The following is a 16,422-nucleotide window of genomic DNA, read 5'->3' on the forward strand; positions in this document are numbered from 1 at the left end:
ATGCTGTATGGCCGGTGAGGGGGCCCCAGGGAACACCAAGGGAGCTGAGGTTAATTAGATGCCAGGAACAGTATAGACACTCTGCAGGAGGTAAGCGATTTAACCCTCACAGTCACTCCTCCAAGTAAGCATTCTCATTTCCATTTTACGGAGGAGACTCAGAACAAACAGTCAGGTCCTTTGCCCAAAGCCAGGCAGCCTTTCAGTGGTACTTCTGGGTAACTTCTGGCTGTCAAAACACCAACCCCTCCAAAATTTCCCAATACCCTCAAGTATGACTCAAGGTCTCTGGACCCCATAAACTGTGCAGGTGGGGCATGCAGTGTAGAGAGCAAGAGATAAGAACTCAGGAAGCAAGTAACACAAGATGAATTGTCACCCAAAGAGATGATTAAGAGACTGTGAAATGCAGGACAGACAGGAAGAGGGCAGCATGGGCTGGACTTGTAGGTGGCTGGGCTCAGACTAAGGGGGGGAGTAGTCTCTTTGTAGATGCTTCAGTGTCATGCTCTCCCTTGTTCTCTCCACATTCCAGTTGCCTTTCGCTCTGGTGGGCTTCGCTGTCTCTTCCACCCCGGCATCTAGACAGACGATGCCTTGAATGTTCTTCCTGACACTATCTTCAGTCCTCCCTCCTCTCTTCCTCCTCCTCCTCCTCCCTTCCCTCCTCCTTTCCCCCCCTCCTTCTTTTCCTCCCCCCTCCCTTCCCTCCTCCTTTCCCTCCCTCCTTCTTTCCCTCCCTCTCCCCTCCCCCTTTCCCCTCTTTCAGTCCAGCAAATGGCAACTTATCATAAAGGCCTCCCAAGGGAAGTCTTTCCTGAACCCTCAGAGCAAAACATACTGCCTCCCATGCACTGTGGTCCTCCTCCTTCCCGTCTTGGAGTACACATCATCCTGATCATCATTTCCTAGTCAATGCCTCTCTACTCCTCTACAGTCTGAGCTCTCTGAGGGTCAGGCCAAGGTTTTGCTTGCTTAACTCTGTATCCCCCCATCTAGACCAATGCCTAGAGGACAGCAGGTAGGAGACATCAATAACTGTTCCAGATGAGTGAATGTCTGATCAGGTCCTTGTCATTGCATTTATCCATATTGTAGTTTTGTTGACATTTGTGAAGTCCCTTCATTTATTTTTCTTCCTCTAGACTTTAAGCTCCATGAGGATAAGGATTAGGTGTCTTTCACCTAATTGTATTTTCAGCACCTAATAGAGTGTTTGGTACTTAATAAATATTCAATAGATTGAATGAATGAATGAATGAATGAATGAATTCCAGGAAAAAAGCTGTAAGCATTACCTACACTATTAACCACATTCTCACGATACCAAACTATCTGCATTTCTCCTTTGGTAAGATGCAGGGATTGTCATCCCTGAGGCCTGGGTCCCATTGCAGTCCAGCCACTAAGTAGATGCCAACTTAGCTATTACACCTCTTGCCAATAAAGGCCACCACAGTTCCCTTTCTGGAATCCACCCCTTGAGTGAGCTCCCACATTCACACTGGACTTGCCTGTGGGATTTCTTTTGGCTAGTGGGACCATAGCAAACCAGCTGCAAGCAGGGACTGGACAAGGCTAGTGCACCAGGGTTTTCCTCTCTGGCTGTGTCTGGAGCCCCCAGCCCATCACATGAATGAGCCCGGTCTAGCCTGCTGGATGATGAGCACCCATGCAGAGGAAAACCGAGGCATCTGGCTACCTTCCTGCCAATCAACAGACACATGAATGTGCCGCTCTCAGGTCACTCGGCTGCCTGTCAACCCACCAGCAGACACCAGATAACCAGGTCCCGTTATGGGTTGAACTGTGGCCCACCCACACCACCAAACCAAAACACCAGCACCTCAGAACGTCACCCTAGTGGAGATAGGGTCTTTAAAGGGGTGCTCACATTAAAATAAGGTCACTGGCAGGGGGCCCGACCCAAGGAGACTGCTTTCCTTCAAAGAGAAGAAATGTGGACACAGACACAGGAATGTGCCGCGTAAAGGTGGAGACTACCACGTACCAGCCAAGGAGAGACCTGGAACAGATCCTTCCTCAGAAGGAACCGATTCTGCCAACACCTGGATTCAGACTCCTACCCGCCAAAACTCTGAGACAGGCCACCACTCTGTACAACTTCACGGTGGGACCCAGGAAACCAACACAGGTCCAGAGCTATGAGTCACACAATAGTGAACCACACAGTTGTGAACTAAGTAAAATGGTGAGCGTTTTAAGCCCCTACTGCAGCCAAGGCTAATCGATAAAGTGGGTACATCACTGGAACCTCTCTGGGCGACCCACTGTTCCAAAATGGGGTCAAACACGTTTCCCTCTCGTGATCGTTGCCGAGCGTTAGTGAGATAAGGCCTGATGTGCCAACCGCTGGGCACAGGACCTGGCGCCACTCACGGGTAGTGAGTGCTGCACTGCTGTTACTGTTAGAGAGCGTGTTAGGTCAAAACCAGTTATTTACCCAGGGAGATAGGAACCTCTACCTTTGAGTTTAAGTGATGGTGGTGTTTATCGTGGAATTCAACATCAGTTGATGTAAAACCAGTGGCAAGTGGCAAGGTCCAGACGAGGACAGCAGGTGCCTGCGAGGACTTGGACCGGCTTAAGTGAATCGGGTGAAGGAAGACAGAAATCAAAATACACTGAGCTCCTGACAGATGCCCAAAACATCACAACACGTCTTTATTCACGTGACGTTCATTTCCTGGAATATCCCTAATACATATATATTATCCCTCCATCACAGAATGGAAGTTAGTTGAAAAAGAAACCAAAACTTGCCCAAGATCACATCACTAATAATTAATACAGCAGGAACGACAATCGGGCATGTCTCATCCCCGTCCCTACGTTCTCCTCGTAACACCTGACGGATCTGGTCCATGTGTCTTGGGTGAGCTCAGGAAGCCATTGGCAAGTCACAAGATAATTAGTCTTCCACGTGCCTGTGAAACAAGTCCAGCAAAGCCCACCTTTTGGGTGTGAGTGTTAGTCAGCAGTCTGTGTGAGTGTGTTCTGGAAATTGCAAAGTGCCCCACAAGGACACCGTGTGTCTTTAAGGACACCCCTCGGGTTGGGAGCCCTGGGCCTCCTGTGGCTTCATTAACTGCATTTTAACTCCCAAGGAGGAAGTCCCACCCGAACACAGGTCACACCAGCAAAGGTCTGTGGCTGCACTGCACAGGAAACCAAACCCACAGAAGACCTAGGAGGAGCCTCCTGCTGAAGGACACAGCTTCGCGCTGAGAATAACTCGGCCCACCAGCTGACGGGTGAGCAGTTCCCGGAGCCTCCGCGATGCCTCCACAGCCGCCCCGGCAGGAAACCAACACCTCGGCCCCGGGCCTCTTGCACTCACTGCGCTGTTCAGGTAAACTAGGTAGGCCAGCTCCATCTGCGTGGCCACCTCACTGTCATCAATGGTCATTAGGAAAGAGCTGCCCCCAAGTAAAATGGGGTTTTCTAGTGTGGAAGGTTATGCTTCTTATAAAGCCCCACCAGCATTAAAAAAGCCAGCTTCCCTAACTCGGTGTTTAGCGGTCCCATTGTTCCATTGGAAAAAAGACTCTAGGCATGTACGCATAAAACATGAAAAGACGAAGGGCTTTCAATTTCCTTTCTCTGGAGCTGGGGCCCCCTGATGGATTGCCACAAAAACCCAAAGGCCAGACTGTTTGCTGGCTTTCTCTCTGACCTTTATTGGGACAGCCCCCTAAAAAGGCAGCCTTGACTCAAAGTAGGTCACTGAAAGTAAACGTTAACTCCTGGAGTCCCTGTGGATATATACATTTTTTTTTAACTTTTCTGAATTGAGATGGTTTTCTTTATGCTTTGGTGTGATTTTCGAATCATGCAGACCAGGTGAGGAGCCTGAGGTGAGCAAAGTTGGGGTAAAATGCTCACCTCCAAGCGTGTCAGGAGGTGTCTCTGCCAGGTTGTTAGGGGCGAGAACAAACAAGTAATGAACTAGAGCGAGACAGGACAGAGAAGGAGTGTCATCGAAGTGACTGTACCTGATAGGCCTGCACTGACCATGGAATTGATGAATGCAGGTAAACGTAGGAAGATTTTATTTTAGTAATCTCGTTAGAGAACAGTAATATTCCCACGACCTTGTAGAATTGACAGAAACTTTGGATACAGCTTCTTATTCAATGATCTTAACAACTTAACGGTGTTGGCAGGGCAGTATTGGGTCATTTAAAAGATGTTGAAACTGAGGCTCAGACAAATAGAGGATAAACATCATGGAGAAATGGAAAGAGAGGAGGCTTTGTGGTCAGTCAAAACTGAATGCAAAAGTCGTGTGGGACTTCATGTGTGTCCTTGGCTCAGTAGCTGAAACCTCTCCGAGCTGCGGCTAGCTGTTGGCGGTGCGCTGTAATTTGAAACTGGTGGAACGGTCCTCCTTTCGGTGGCTTGCTGTGAGGATGAGAGTGAGTGCGGGGTCTGTATGCACTCGCAGTGTCCCACAAGGAAGGGGCCCTCGGGAAGTGGATCGACGGTGGCTGTGCAGGGTCGTTGCCAAGGTCACACAGTGAGCAGCACAGCTGGATCTAGAAGTGCGTCTGCCTGAACACTGCCGCATAAAGCAGTGCCACCCACCGTCCCAGGCAGCCGCCCAGGTCTGCCAAGACCTGAGTTCTGGAGGCGCTCCAGACCATGCTCCCCACCCTGGCATGAAAGGGATGGAATGGCCAAAGGGGTTCAATTGTTGAGTACAGGTAGGTCCTTGAATCTCAGTTAGGTTTAAGATCTTGAACAGATTGAGCCAAAATTTCTGGTAACTTTACCAAGAAAGTTATCAATAAGACTGAGACACACCAGGATATATTGGTCCAATATGAGCACTTCGTAAAGAAAAAGAACCATGAAGAACAAACTGTGGGGGGCAGGCACCAGGGAAATGCATATCACGTTCCACACCCCAGTGTCTAGCGATTTCTAAGTGCACTGGTAATGGTTGTATCTCTTATCATTTTTAGCGCAATTATTATTAGTTTATTTTGCCTTCAGACAGACCATCATGAGATCCTTTGGCCTTTTGTCCCTGTTAAAGAATTTTAATCTGAAGAAGTCGTATTTTGAGGTGATTCTACAGAAAGATAACCTCATCAGTTTTGTATTTATTTTAATCTTTTATCTCTCAAAGCCTTGGTAGTATCTTAAAACGCCCCAAATGTACCGATCCTCTGAAAACATTAAGATTTAAGGACAAATGATAAAAATTTCTTTAGAACACTCCGCGCCAATCCCACACCCTCAGCGTTCTTCGTGGCACTGGTGAGGAGAACCTGTTCAGCAAGCGCCTGGTGAACGGTACTTGTGTAACAGCTTAGAGTTCACACAATACCTTCCCTCCCATGATCTCATTTGGTGTCACAGGAGGAGCTGGTATCCCATTTTTCGGACTAGAGACACTGAGACTCAAGCTGTACAATTTATCATTCCTGGGCTAACAGACCTGCCTCCCACACATCTTGAGGGGGGGGGTGTTAAAAGAATAAAAGAAAGGACAAAGGAAGAGTTAATTATTTGGGGGAAGTTCAATTCAGGAACTAAGTTCTAAATGCACTGGAAGGTACAAATTAGGTGATGAGCTCATCCGAGCCCACACTGTGCATTTGTTCCCCAGACAGATTTGGCTCAGGAGGACTCGCACTGAACAAAATGATGAAATTATCTAATACTGAAAAATCTGAGTCACTTGGATCGCTGCCTAACAGTGGAACCTAAATTAAACAGGATGTCCTACATAGGCTCCCGGCATCATTCAGTAAATGGCATTATTAGTAGTAGTATTAATTAGTAGAATTCTTAGCCCAGTCTTAGTCCAGTCTTGGTTAGATTACCTGGCTTTTTACTCCCTGTCTTTGGATTTGAAGTTTGTCTCAACCTTTTTTGAGACCCTTTTTGATCCTGAAAGAGCTCCTGAGAAAATGACTAGTCTACAACAGGCGCCTAGTAAATGTTTAAGGAAGGACAGTGCTTCCCCCCCTGGGCCTGCCCTGTTGGCCTTGCCCACGGAGGCAGGGCTGGCCTGTGAGTCGTGGCACCTGCATATCTCAATGCCTGAGTCAGACTTTGCTTCCTCCTATCTTTCTTTTACTAAACGGTGGCTCAGTATTGCCCCCAGGCATGAGTGAGTCCATGGAACGCCCATCACAGTGGGGGGGATGTTGGGATTCTGGGCTGGCAGTGCCGGCCCTGCAACTGAAAGGAGGGGTGAGGTAAAGAGGTAAACTTTATAATAAAGGAAACGTATAATGAGGCTCTGATAATCTCTTTTTTTTGTTACAGTCTCACTTTATCTGAACAGTAAAGCAAATGTAATGATAGGAGAACAAAAAAAAAAGCAAGAAAGGAAAGAGAGGGAGGAAAATTAGGGAAGAAAGGAGGAAGGGCAGAGGGAAGAAAGGAAGATGAGGAAGCAGAAAGAGCAAATGAGAAAAGTTGAGGAAAAAGAAACTATTTACTACAAAATGGAATTAAAGGATAGAGAAAAAAGTCTTACCCCAGAAGGAAGGGAACCCTTTCTGCAAACAGAAACAGAGATAGCTTTTGAAAACGAGAAGCAGCAGGAGTAATAAATTCTGAAACTATCTATGCATCAGTTCATTAGCGTCTTTGCAAAATAATTTAAAAATAAGTGAACACACTTTGCTTTGAGATACTTAAGGGAATTTACTTGTTACCAAGACAGTTGAAACATTTTTTTATTTAAAAAAAATATATGCCCATATATAATAGCAGAAAAATGAGAGCAATCTCCCTTATTCCTCAGAAAAAAAAAAAATCTATAATAACAATCCATTTGACTTTAAATGCCTCCACTTATTGGAAATCCAATAAAATTAAGTGTTATATTTAATTTAATTTAGCTGATTGCCCTGACCAGGGTATAGAATTAGAAATCCAATTGGCATACATCTTTTTCTAAGTAGGAGCATCTCTAAAATGTAACTTTCTCATTTTTATATGAAAACAGAAGAAAATTACATAAAATTGTGAGTGAATTAATTAACAGCTGCATCTGAGAAATCTTGGTTTCAACATGTTTACTCAAGGTTCGCGCATGCTATTCTCTCTCTCTCTCTCCCTCTCTCTCTTTCTCCACATCCCCCAAACCCTCTTCCCCAAATATGCATACATTACTCCCTCCCTTGACTCCAAATCACATCCATCACTTTGGATACACTGGATGTGAGGGTGCAGAGAGAATCAGATGTATGCTGTAAGTGTTTTATATTCAGTCCTTTTCTTGTTTTCCTGCTTTAATGAGGAAAAGCATCAAGCCCTAATTTGGACCTTCTCCTCCAGCCTTGACCCAGTTTGAGCAGCACAGCTGCATCTGACCTTCCCGGCTGATTTTCATATTCTCTCCAGCAATCCGCACCCGTCTCTATTCAGGCACATCATCATTATTAAAAGAACAGTGCTTAAACTTTGACACAGACAGAGGCTAGCATTTTTATAAGCCTTATCTTCAAGGAATACGTGAGAAATGTTTGGGAAAAAATATTTCTTTACTGTAAAAGCATTGTTTTTCTTCATGAAATATTAATTTCAGATCAGGTGAAATGCAGCAGAAATATGGATGAACAAATGTCTCTTTGCGAGCTCACTCGGTAGCGCCGGTGGGCCCCCACTGGAGAACCCGACTTCCCCAGGACAGCGGCAACCATGCTGCGTTGCCCTACGTCATCCCAATTGTTTAACATACTTATCCCATAAGGGTACTAATTATCTCCAGATTAAGATCCACACCCAAATGCAATCTATTTATAAAACACATCTTTTCCTCCAAGCACATTTGCTGAGACCCCGGGCAGATTTTGAGCTCAGAAGCAGGCATCCTGGCTTCATGCCCAAGTTTAATGCACATTCTTTGGAAATCTGAAGGATGGCTCCCAATCTGAAAAGCCTTGTTTCCTTTATTTTAGTTTTCTGAAATATTTATGCGTTTTAACCATCAAATCCATTGTCTTTACAAAATGCCTTTCCACCCCCAAAGTACTCAGGGAACTAATCAAATATAATCAATGGGACCATCCCTTCCAAATGGTGGAATTATTTGGCTAAAATGGGTGATTGAGGCAGGAACCCCTTTACTGTCGGGGCCCCAGCTGTGCTGTGCCCCTCTTTCCCATGGCCCCCTTTCTCCCTGGAGGGGAGTGGTGAGGCTTACAGGGAGGCAACATAGGACAGAGAGGTGTTTCTCAAACTGGGGTTCATTTTGGATGCTCAACACACTCCAGCTCCTTAGGGGTGTAGAAATCTCATGGGAACTCGATTACTAAAATGAGAGCACAGATTTCTAAATCAAACAAAGCTAATTATGAGCACCCTCTGGCTCTCTGGCCTGAGCTATAGAACCCGGTACACAGTCAGGCAGCTTGTGCCCCGGTTGGCGTTCATGATTCGATTTGCGGGTGGTGTCTAAGTTGTAACCCAGTTGGCATTTTCCCTCGCCGGAGAAATAAACAGGAGTCTCAAAAAAAGGCGGCCTCCCCCTGTGGACTCGCAAGGCCCCAGGGGCTCCTCTGGCTGGGTCCCTCTCTGACCTCGGGCCCCTGCAGGCAGGGCTCCGTCTCTTCTTGAGGCCCCCAAGGGCTTGTACCTTTGTCCCCAGGGCAGAGCCAGTGCTGGACAGATGGGCACCGTTCGTACCAAGGGCCCTGCTGTGACCTACAGATGGCACCTGAGCATCACTTCAACAGCAAAAGCCATGCTTACACTAGATTTCTGTGGCGAATTAGGAAGAGAAGCTGCAATGAACCCCCTGGTTCCTCCAGACAGGGAACATGCAAACCATGGCCAGATCATCCCCGTGACTGGGGCACCGCAGCCTCTCGGGGTCCCCGAGCCAAGGCCATGACAGGAAACGCCCCACAAAGCCCTTTGATTGTAGACATCTCGACCCCAAAGCCCCTGGGGGAAAGGCCTGCAGGCCCAGGGGCTCCTTGGCCTGGAATCCCGACCCCTCCCAGGACCGTGGCCCAGCTACAGGCCAAGTTACTTCCAAGGAGCTTGGTAGAGGAGCTGGGAGGAATTTCCTCCACTGGCCCCACAGGGAGATGCGTGGGTCCCCTCCAGGTGTGACTTAGGAAGCTCTCGATGAGACTGCATGCCAACAACACCTTTTGTCCCACTGTTATTTACAGATACATATTTAAGCTCACTCCTCCCAATTTTACAGCACCACAGAGGAGACATTCAAGGGCTATGAGGGCAGAGCATTGCTCTCTGGTCTCCACACCCGACATCTGGGCAGTGCCCTGCACGCAGCGAATCCTCAGTGTTTGCAGAATATGTGAACAAATAATTCTACCACGGACGACAGGCACGCAAGCCGGGTCTCACTCACTGGCCGCCTGTAGACTTGATCGACAGGAGTGGCTGCGTGGTGAGATTAGAAGGTGTTCGCGCTCTCATGTAGGAGAAATGTCTGGATGTCGTGGGTTTTCTTTAAAAGTTTCACTGAAAATTCACTCAGAAGTAACTGTACATGCATGGAGCAACGTTCTTTATGAGCAATGGCAGTCCCTGGATTCCCATTTAGGATGAGCTTCGTGGTTACTTGGTACTTTCCCCAGGAATGAGAAAACATCACCCATGACGAGTGGAACCATCCGTGAGTGGAACCACACAGACGGGGATGACAAGGGCTGACGCTCTCCTGGCCCCTCCCTTCTGCCTTCCTGCCGGTTAAAATACCTGGGGCGTTACAAAAGAATCAGGGCTCTGCCCCAGAACAACGGGGTCAAACTTTCTGGGACGTCAGAGCTTTTCAAAGCCCCCCAGGGAATTCTGGAGGGCAGACAGGTGTGAGAATCCATGCTTCCCCTGCTGGTGGCTTATTGTTTCTGCAAACTAAAACCCAAGAGCCAATATAGGGCCCTTCACTAATCTTAAAGGTCGAGTCCCTGTTAATCACTATCTCTCCTAGCCTCACATTACTTAGGTCCTCAGGTCATCCTCACGAGAGCCCTGCAGGTAGTTGCTGTGTTGCCCCCATTTTGCAGATAAGCAAACTGAGGCTCAGGGCAGGTAGATAGTTGCCGGAACACATGGCAGAAGTGTGTCCAGGCCAGTGGTTTGCAGTACTGGCTTATTCTACACGCGATGTCACGTCGGTTTGGTTTTGTAGAAAATGAGAATGACAGCAGGGATCCTATGGGGTTGCTGTGGCAGGGGCCAGGGGACACATAACAGGCACTCAACGTTCATTCCATTCTCTGGGAAAACAGCACAGGTCAGGAAGGGAAGGGCCTTGTCTGTCCCGTAGCATATGACCCGAGTAAAACCTATGGACGTGGAATTCTGCCTGACTCAGCACACCTCCTTCTCACCGCAAGCTCTACCAAATGACGGAGATCAGATAAGGGGGACCACAGGGCTCTCAGAAGCGTCATAGACATTCGGTGCTGAGCAGAGGGCCGTGGGCTTGGGCAGTCTCGTGCATTCTCTCATGCCGGCGACACCGCTGGGCTGACTCACACTCTGACGTGGGTCCCTAAGACTCCCAGCTCTGCGTTTTAGATGCCAGAGAACTTTGGGCTCTCTAGAGATGTTTTAAAATTCTTTTTGTATAATGGATTGCTCCCATCTCTCAAAAGCTATTGCTAAAATATCTTTTTAGAACTTTTATTAAAATTTCAAAATACAAGCTGCTTAAGCACTCATGTTCCAGATTAAATAATTCACAAAGGTGTCAGTTAGAGACTCCCTCCCACCACGCACCCCACACCCCCACCCCCGTCCATCCCCCTGTCCTATGTGCCAGTGCTTGGCAAGCTTCCCGCAACTGTGCTCTGTAAGGAAATTAGAGAAAACAATAAAATGTAAGAAACATAACACATTTCCAACTTCTTAAGATCATTTTTGTCACCAAATATGAATAGATTGTGGTTTTCTTAAATGGAAGCTTTCTATGGAATCTTTGAGCTGGAAGAGGCCTATTGGGACCAACTAGCTCATTTTCCAGGTGAAAAGCTGAGGCCCAGAGCATTCCAACGCCTTGCCCAAGGCCACCCTGTGGCTGGGAGGGCCAGGGCTGGAAAGCAGCTGCCCTGGCCCCTCCCCGGGCCTCTGACCCAAGGCAGTAAGCCTTGGAGGGGACTGTGCTACCCCTGTGGTTCCTCCACTCTGGACATGATAGCCGGCCGGGAGCCAAGCACATGGGGGGCCCTTCATGAGCACAGACTTACTTCCCCCCAGTTGAAGCTGCTCCCGCACTGCCGGTTAATGCTGTCGAAGGAAGGGCGGGACTATGGGACATTTAAGTGGCAGAGGCTCCTAAAGTGAGGGAGGGAAATGCAAATTTGTCCCATGTCCCCATAAGCTAGTAATGGAACCCCTCTAAATATTGATATCCAGAGACTAGTACCAATAACCCTAGATGCCCAAATATGCCAGGACTGGTGTTGAAACTGCAAACTTTACTTTGTCATTCACGGAATTATATATCCCTATTTCCGTAACACTTCATAGTCTGTAAGACATATTCACATGCGTCTGCTTACTTCACACTTAATACCGTAAAAGAAAGATGGATGCTACCATTTATAAGTGAGGAGAGACCCAGTGTTCCTACAAAGTCACACAGCTAGTCAGTGACGGCAGCGGCATTGACGATGTGCTTTGTTTGTGGTATACTGACTGAGGCTCAGGGCCTCTTCTCCACCACCGTGGAGGGACGGCTTCCAAAGGAAGCCGTGAACTGTGCACGCCATCCAGAGAACCCCACAGCCGCCTCCCCTTTTCTGCGTCATTCACGGACCTAGCAGCACACAACAGAGGATGTGGCTGTGGGGTAATGCGCAGGATGTCTGAGGACCTAGAGCTTAGTCCTAGTTCTTTTACAACTTTCCTGCAGTTACTGGCCCAAGATCACAGGGCTCAAGTCCAAACCCCACCCCTCAGCATGCACGGTCTTTGACAAGGGGAATCCAATGGACCTTCCCAAATTCCATTCCCTTTGCTACCAACACCCAAGCTGCAATCCTCTGTGGTCCCACCAAGCTGTGCAAGGCCCCTCAGGCACACTGTGCTTTCAAACACCTTCACACCTTTGTGTGTGGTGTTCCATTTGTCCAGACGCCTTCCTTAATTCTGAGCCTAGAACACACAGACTTACTGTGCAAGAACCGACTCAAGTACTATTTCCTCTAGAAAGACTCCCCTGGCTCTCTGAGGCAGAGCTGGGATTCATCTTGTCTTGTTTTACACACATCGGTTTTTACAAAGAACTTTGAGTGCAGCCATCGTGGGGGATGCAGAAACTGTGTTACATGAGTTTTAGGAGTGCCGTAAGGGCAGGGACTGTGTTTTATTGGGCACAAAGCAAGTGTTCAGTAGGCGGCATTTGGATGAATGGATGCGTGGACAGACGGATGGCAGAGTAAACTGGAAATGCCTGAGGCTCAGTGGAGTGCAATACAGTGACTGGCTAAGAAATGGAGTTTCTGAATCCGGTGACTCTGGCTTCCTGTTGCAGATGGGTGCTCTTAGGCGCATAGTTTAACCTCCACGGGCTTCATTCTCTTTAACTGTGAGGTCCGATCTGTGCCCCACTGCCCTCGGCTGGGAGCCCAAGAGGCTGAAAGATAGAAACCATGTCCATGGCTTCCTACCTCTGGCTGCCTGTGAATCTGGCCAGCAGGGGACAGCAGCAGGAGACTCAGGGCAGGGCAAGCGTGAGAAGGGATTTTTATCTCACCCACTGCCCACCGCAGCTCCTTCCCTGTGGGTCCCTCAGCTGAAGCCACAGCTCTCTTCCCACCAGCTCCACACGCCCCTCCAGGCCCAGGCACAGTAGCACCACTACCAGGCCCTTCAACTGTCCTTTGGGATTCCCTTTACCGTGTCCACACCTTTTACATGGCCTCATTAAACTTCTCAAATTATCTAATTTCAGGGTGTCATCTGTGTTTTGCCTGAACCCCAACTGATACAGTGGGCAATATCCTTTATACCTCCCAGGGTGTTTGTGTCAATAAAATATGATCCAGGATGTAATGCCCTTACTGACTACTCCCGGGGTCTCTGCAGCTGATGTACCAATACACGGGAAATGGGGCTAACGACCTCTCCTATGCGGGTGAATACAAGCCCCAAATAAAATGCAGCATCCTATGGGAAACAGTGTATAAATGTAACTCCCAATAAATATTTCATGGCCAAGTTACACTGTAAAAGGTAAAGCATTCCTTCTCCCACACGCTCACAGATGCCCCAGAGCAGAGCCAGCCAAGCCAAGGCTAACGTGCCCGGGGTACCCAGGGGAGGCGCGTGATTGCACGCCAGGGGCCACCGGGCCCAGGACGCGCTCGCTCCACTCCCCGGGGCAGACGGGATGACTGCTGACAGAAAGAGGACAGCCTGTCAGGGAAGAAGTCCCCACCCCCACCCCGCTCCAGAAATAAACCAATTACCAACCTGGATTGATTCACTTTCTGTCATCTCCTCTGAGCCGACACCTGTATCCCATTTTAACGAGAAGCAACAGTAGCATGTTCACCAGAATTAAAACGTGATGTGTGAGGCCCACTAACAGGTCTGCTGTTGTTTCCACAGGCTGAGTTCAAGATCCCTCTCGTGTGCCCAGTGCCAAGAGCTATGAACAAGCAGTAAGTACCTCTGTGTGGCTGTGAGCCCAAACCTCCTCCTATCCCGGAATAGGACCTAAGGAATGATGCCAAGGCATCCACTGGCCCATGAGAAGGTCATGTCCAGTGTCAAGGCCGAGCCTGACAGGTGGGGTCGAGAATGTGTGCGTCAGGGGTCAGTGAACTCCTTTCCCAGTCACTTGTTGCCCAGCACAGGTGTGTGGTTGGGGCAGAGACAAGGTGCCCCAGAATCACAGTGCCCAAAGGACACCAGAAATATCCTCTGTCGCTTCACCCCCCACCGCATGGGAAGGTAGAACTAAAAGAAGAGAGGCTCGCACACTTGTTCCCACAGAGAGAACCTGAAATCGGCTTCCTCCTTGGGGACCCTCAGAGCAGTGACGAGGTCAGTGTAGGATTTCCACGTGTGTATGCGATCCGGCCAAAAATCCATCCATTCCTGATGTCTATGAATATAGTAATATACCTACATTATACATATATACGTGTATATATGTATACATATTATATACACGCATACACACGTATATCCAGGCCTCCAAGTTGTGAGAAATATTTATAACGAAAAGAAGACCTTTCAATTGAGAAAAGCTGGTGTCCTAATTTTATTTTAAAATCAATCTACTTACCTATTGATTTGCTTTATTTTGCCAACTGGAAGGATAGCTCTGTTACTTGCCTCTGTGCGAGAGGAGAAGCAGAGGGCTGTGTGAGACAGAACAGGAGTTCAGCAGACCTGGGGTCATCCCCACCCCATCACTTTAGAGCTGGATGATATTCAGAAGTTACCTAACTAACCCTCTGGATACTGAGAGGTTGCTCTACCCTCCCTCTGGAAGGCAGGATCCGGCCTGGGGGCAGCCGGCTGCCTGCTGTCTGGGGGCATCCCAGGCCCAGAGGGAGCTGAGGGGCAGCACAGGGCACCCAGGCAATGCCTGGGTCTTACAGGCAGGTGCAGGGCACAGAGGCGGTGTCCAGCGTGACAAGGAGGCAGCAGCCCCAGCATCAGGGCTGTGTCAGCACGGAACTTGGCACCTCCATTATAAAGAGGAATGAGACCCAGCCCTGGCCTCCAAGAGCATGAGCTGTATGTGAAGCAAGTCTGTTAAGTATTCTGTAAAGAGAGGAGAAAGCTCCCCAAATGCTGAGTCCAATGTCGTCAGTGCTCAACGGCCTCTGAAATTAGCAGGCCCTTTCACATTACCTCTCCCTGAAGATCCACCAACTCCCGGAAGCCTCGCTCAGCTCCTCCAGTGCATCGGGTGTAAGAGCCAGCAGAAGGAGCTGTGCTTGGCCCATTCACCCTCAGGGCTGGGCAAGGGGGTGGGGCTTGGTTTCCGGCATCTCTTCATCACCGGGGACAGACCTGATAAGAGCCACGGTGGTGCAGTTCTGAGGGTTCTGGAAAAGACCGCTTCTGGGCCTTTCCAGGAAGCAGGTGCCCTGCACCAGCCAAGCTGCTTCCTGCCTGGGGACCGATGGCAGAGCAAGGGCCCCCTAAAGCGTCCGCTGAGAAATGCGCCGGAAAGGTCTAACAGGAAACCATGCAGGCTTTAAGTCACTTGTTTCTTATCTTTGTGTAATCTTTTAAAATTGCAGGACTTTTAAAACTCCTACTGTTTCCAGTCACTTATTCAGTAATACTCTTATATTATGAGCATCTCCCCATATTATTAAGTCGCCTTCAAAATCCCCAGGTTTGAAGGCTAGTCCTTAAATAAGGTTCATGATCCCTTATCCATAATTCTAACGTCAAAAGGCTACAAAATACTGAAAGATTTTTACAACTAATTTGCAGCAAAACTTGACCCGTAATGAGGTGAAGTTATGTATGCTCTTTATTCATCCCACGAATGTGAATGCCCACGTGTTTCACTGCACAAGTGTTAGTATGTTTGGTGACCGGGTATCGCTCCAGACCACACAGGGGGTATTACACAGTATTCCATATATGCATGATATTACTCTTCTAAGACCCAGAATGTTCTGAATCCCTGGCCCTGTGGAATTTGGATAAAGAATGGCGGACCTGCATTTCATCCAGTGGTTTATTTTATCTTGACCTTGGTGTTGGACAATGCAGTTGTGACCTATAAAGTTTTATGACGCAGTTTTATCACGAAGATTAAACTTAATACTCTCTACCCTAAAAGTAGTGGAGGACTCTCTGTCACCAGGGTGCCCCGTGGGCGATGCCACATGCCCCATGTAGCACGATCACGCTGTGATGGTCTATTAGTACCTAGGAGCACGGGTTCAGTCCAGGTATCTGAAAATAACCTAGCATTTCTTTTCTTGCATCAGGGAACTTGTCTTTCATATTCGGTTGTTGTGGAATGAGTTTTGGTGGTAAACAGAACATAATAAAATAGCATTTGGGAGCTGGGAGAGCTTCAGCGGCATGGAGTTCATGCTTCCCCGCCTGCTTGTAACCCTCTCAGCAACAGCTGTGGGAGACAGAACTGAGACCCTCCTTGTCGACCCCGACCAAGGGCTCACAACTCTCTGAGACAGAGAGTTAGGACAGTGTAAGTTCCCCTCTCAGTTTCAAGTCAGCGTTAACCATGGACCCCAGGCATTTTGCTAAGCAAACAATAACGAGACTTCCCTGAAACACTTTCGTGCTTGAAGTCAGGGTTTAGTGATGAGAACGGAAGAGTAAAGACAACAAGACAGTCTCCAGGCCAGGCACTCTGCCTGGGAATCGGTGCCACACTGTCTCCCTACTCAGCGCTCACACTCCCTTCCCGTGTCACCACATGAGACCCCACCTTGGGATGACACTGTC

General features: G+C 48.4%; 1 protein-coding gene across 1 annotated transcript in view; it reads left to right on the top strand.

The window, feature by feature from the left end:
- Positions 1–3,264: 3,264 nt before the first annotated feature.
- CLNK (cytokine dependent hematopoietic cell linker) overlaps positions 3,265–16,422 on the top strand; it is a 133,000-nt gene continuing 119,842 nt past the window's right edge. Inside the window, exons 1-2 of the mRNA XM_045182762.2 lie at positions 3,265–3,373; positions 13,582–13,634. Of these exons, the coding sequence (XP_045038697.2) occupies positions 13,624–13,634 (11 nt within the window). The 5' untranslated portion in view covers positions 3,265–3,373; positions 13,582–13,623. The remainder of the gene's footprint in view (positions 3,374–13,581; positions 13,635–16,422) is intronic.

This window comes from Desmodus rotundus, chromosome 4 (genome assembly GCF_022682495.2).
Source record: "Desmodus rotundus isolate HL8 chromosome 4, HLdesRot8A.1, whole genome shotgun sequence".
In the NCBI taxonomy this organism is placed as follows: domain Eukaryota; kingdom Metazoa; phylum Chordata; class Mammalia; order Chiroptera; family Phyllostomidae; genus Desmodus; species Desmodus rotundus.